The sequence below is a fragment of the Callorhinus ursinus genome, unplaced genomic scaffold (genome assembly GCF_003265705.2).
Source record: "Callorhinus ursinus isolate GAN/ISIS: 27379988/994484 unplaced genomic scaffold, GSC_fseal_2.0 scaffold88, whole genome shotgun sequence".
Taxonomy (NCBI): domain Eukaryota; kingdom Metazoa; phylum Chordata; class Mammalia; order Carnivora; family Otariidae; genus Callorhinus; species Callorhinus ursinus.
Window position 1 is genome coordinate 1,447,176 of NW_027397150.1, and position 2,714 is coordinate 1,449,889.

At 49.3% G+C, this 2,714-nt stretch overlaps 1 protein-coding gene across 1 annotated transcript; it reads left to right on the forward strand.

Moving 5' to 3' along the window:
* The first annotated feature begins 1,134 nt into the window (after positions 1 to 1,134).
* On the forward strand, positions 1,135 to 2,054 carry LOC112814935 (olfactory receptor 10J4-like). The gene is given in 2 exon segments (XM_025860704.2): positions 1,135 to 1,189; positions 1,192 to 2,054. Coding segments are annotated over 2 exon segments (918 nt in total).
* The last annotated feature ends 660 nt before the right edge of the window (positions 2,055 to 2,714 follow it).

Below are 2,714 nucleotides of genomic sequence, written 5' to 3' on the forward strand. Positions count from 1 at the left end.
TGGGGACTGGGTTCCTAAGTTGACGATTAGGGAAATCAATGACAAGAACCATCCATGAACATGAGAAAGAGCATATGTGTTGGGGGAGGGGGTGTCTGACATACGAGAACCCAGCAGGGAGTGGGGAAGGGGAGGTTGGGTGAAGGAGCAGAAATTTAATGTACTGTTGGTCTCCTATGTATCAAGAACTATGCTTGGCTTTTTACACATAGTAATTCAGATGATCTCCATAGTAACACTGTGAGAATATATTATTCTATTTTATAGATGAGCAAAGGCAGACAAATGAAGTGAGCAAAGAAAAGCATCCCTCCACTTACACTGGGGTTAAAGCCAGAGACTTCTAAAAACTTAAATATTTTGTTCTCTTTATCAATATTTTCTTATAGTTACTGGTACTTCAAACTTTTAGGATGTTTCAGATGCTTTACTGCGTTTAGAGACCAGAAAACAAGCAGAAATGACCCTCCGCACAGAAGGGGACAAGGGTGTTGAAACCAGTGGTATCTGGGGAACATAGGAAGGAAGTCAAGGAATAGGCTCTGGATCACAGACTGTCCCGGGTCCTCACACAAGACTCTTATCAAGGGGAAAAGCAGTGTCTCCTCACTGCCTCTTCTAGACATTGGATTTTGAACTTGAACCATGAGGAAGGCAATGATCTGTGCCGTGAACAGAGCTGGAGCTGACCTCCTCCCTCCCAGAAGCGTGCCTCCAACCGCAATCTGTCCCTGGCTTGAATTCTGGCCTACGCGTGTCCCTTCACAACTGGCTCTGGCAGGTGCTGCCGGACTAAAGCAGGTAAGCTGGGGTGGACATCCAACACTGTGCACTAGAGACTTCTCTGCTCTGCATCTATTCCAGCCAAGCACGTGAGGTGCTTCTACCACTCTCCGTACATATTTACTCTCTTCCCCAACCCCCTGCATCGGCCCCCAGTGCCAGGTCCCTGAGAACCTTGGGAAGTCCTGGAGAACCCGGCCAGTGTCTGAAAACAGAGAGCTTCGGAAACCTGGAGCAACACCCATTTTGAGTCCCTGCACATGGCCAGTGAGGACCCTGGACCAGCCTCCTGTTTCCAGCCTGGATATTCAAACTTCCCGCTTCGTCTCTTTCAGACCCAGACTCTCCTTGATGCCAAGACCCAACTTCACTGCTGTGACAGCGTTCACCTTTTTGGGCGGCAGCACGGACTCAGTCTCTCTGTGGTCTTTCTGGTCTTGTACCTGTTGACCCTGGCGAGCAATGCCATCATCTTGACGGTTATCCACCTCAACCGTCAGCTTCACACACCCAGGTACTTCTTCCTGAGTGTCCTGTCCATTTCTGAGACCTGTCACACCATGGCCATCATCCCCCAGATGCTGTCCAGTCTCCTGAGCCCCCAACAAGCCATCTCCATTCCAGACTGTGCCACTCAGCTCTTCTTCTATCTCACCTTCGGCATCAACAACTGCTTCCTGCTCACGGCCATGGGGTACGACCGCTATGTGGCCATCTGCAACCCCCTACGGTACTCGGTCCTCATGGGCAAAAAGACCTATATACAGTTGGCAGGTGGATCCTGGAGCATTGGCCTGAGCACAGCCATCATTCAGGTGTCTTCTGTGTTCAGCCTGCCCTTCTGTGATGCCAACACCAACTCCCACTTCTTCTGTGACATCCGGCCCCTAATGAAGTTGCCCTGTGCTGATACCACCATCAAAGAATTTATTACTTTGCTCATCAGTCTGTGCATCCTTGCTCTGCCCATGGTGCTGAGTGTCATCTCCTACGTCCTGATTGTCTCCACCATCCTCAAGATGGCATCCGCTGAGGGCCGAAAAAAGGCTTTTGCTACCTGCGCCTCCCACCTCAGCATGGTCATTGTCCACTATGGCGGCACCTCCTTCATCTACCTCAAACCCAAATCCCCAAATTCCCTGCAGGACAGACTCATCTCCGTGACCTACACAGTCGTCACCCCCCTACTGAACCCTGTTGGATACAGCCTGAGGAGCAAAGAGGTCAAGGATGCCTTGCTCAGAGCTTTAGGCAAAAAGCCTCTCTCTTAGGTGCTGGCAGTCTCCATAAAACTAACAGTTTGCTGAAGGGGTGCAGTGAGGGAGCCTGTCAGCTAAGAGGCACCAGGTACCTGGTCTAGGCAGCAACTGGAGAGGGGAGGGATAGGGTAAAACAAGGAAGGAAAAGAATAAGAGATGGAGGGATACCCTAAGACCAATAGAGGGGCTTACCAGGCTTGATGAAAACCAAGTAAGAGAAAGACTATTCGGGAGCTGTACTATCAGGTTAGACCTTGTTCCTTTTACCCTTGGCATAAGGGACAGTGAGCTGGTAGTGAGGATGGGAAAAATATATAGTATCTATCACAGGAATTTATGGACTCCGAACCTGGCCTCAGCATGAAAACCAGAAGCACTGAAAAAACAAGTTCTCCATTATTTACACATAACACTTTCTAGGCCATATTTCATATGACAATAAAAAAAAATTCACTCCATTCATTTACCGTGAGCCTGCTCCTACCCGTGTGGACCCTAGGCAGCGATGTCAGACACAGGCTCTGATTACCAGTTGACAAACTGGTTGAGAAGCATAAAGCAAAAACCGTAAAAGTCGCTTCCTGGATATTGAGGATTGCAGAAGAGCCCCCATTTTTCACATCCCATCCCCCCTCGTCCCTGGACATCTGGGTGATTTAAGGAACTCCGGCT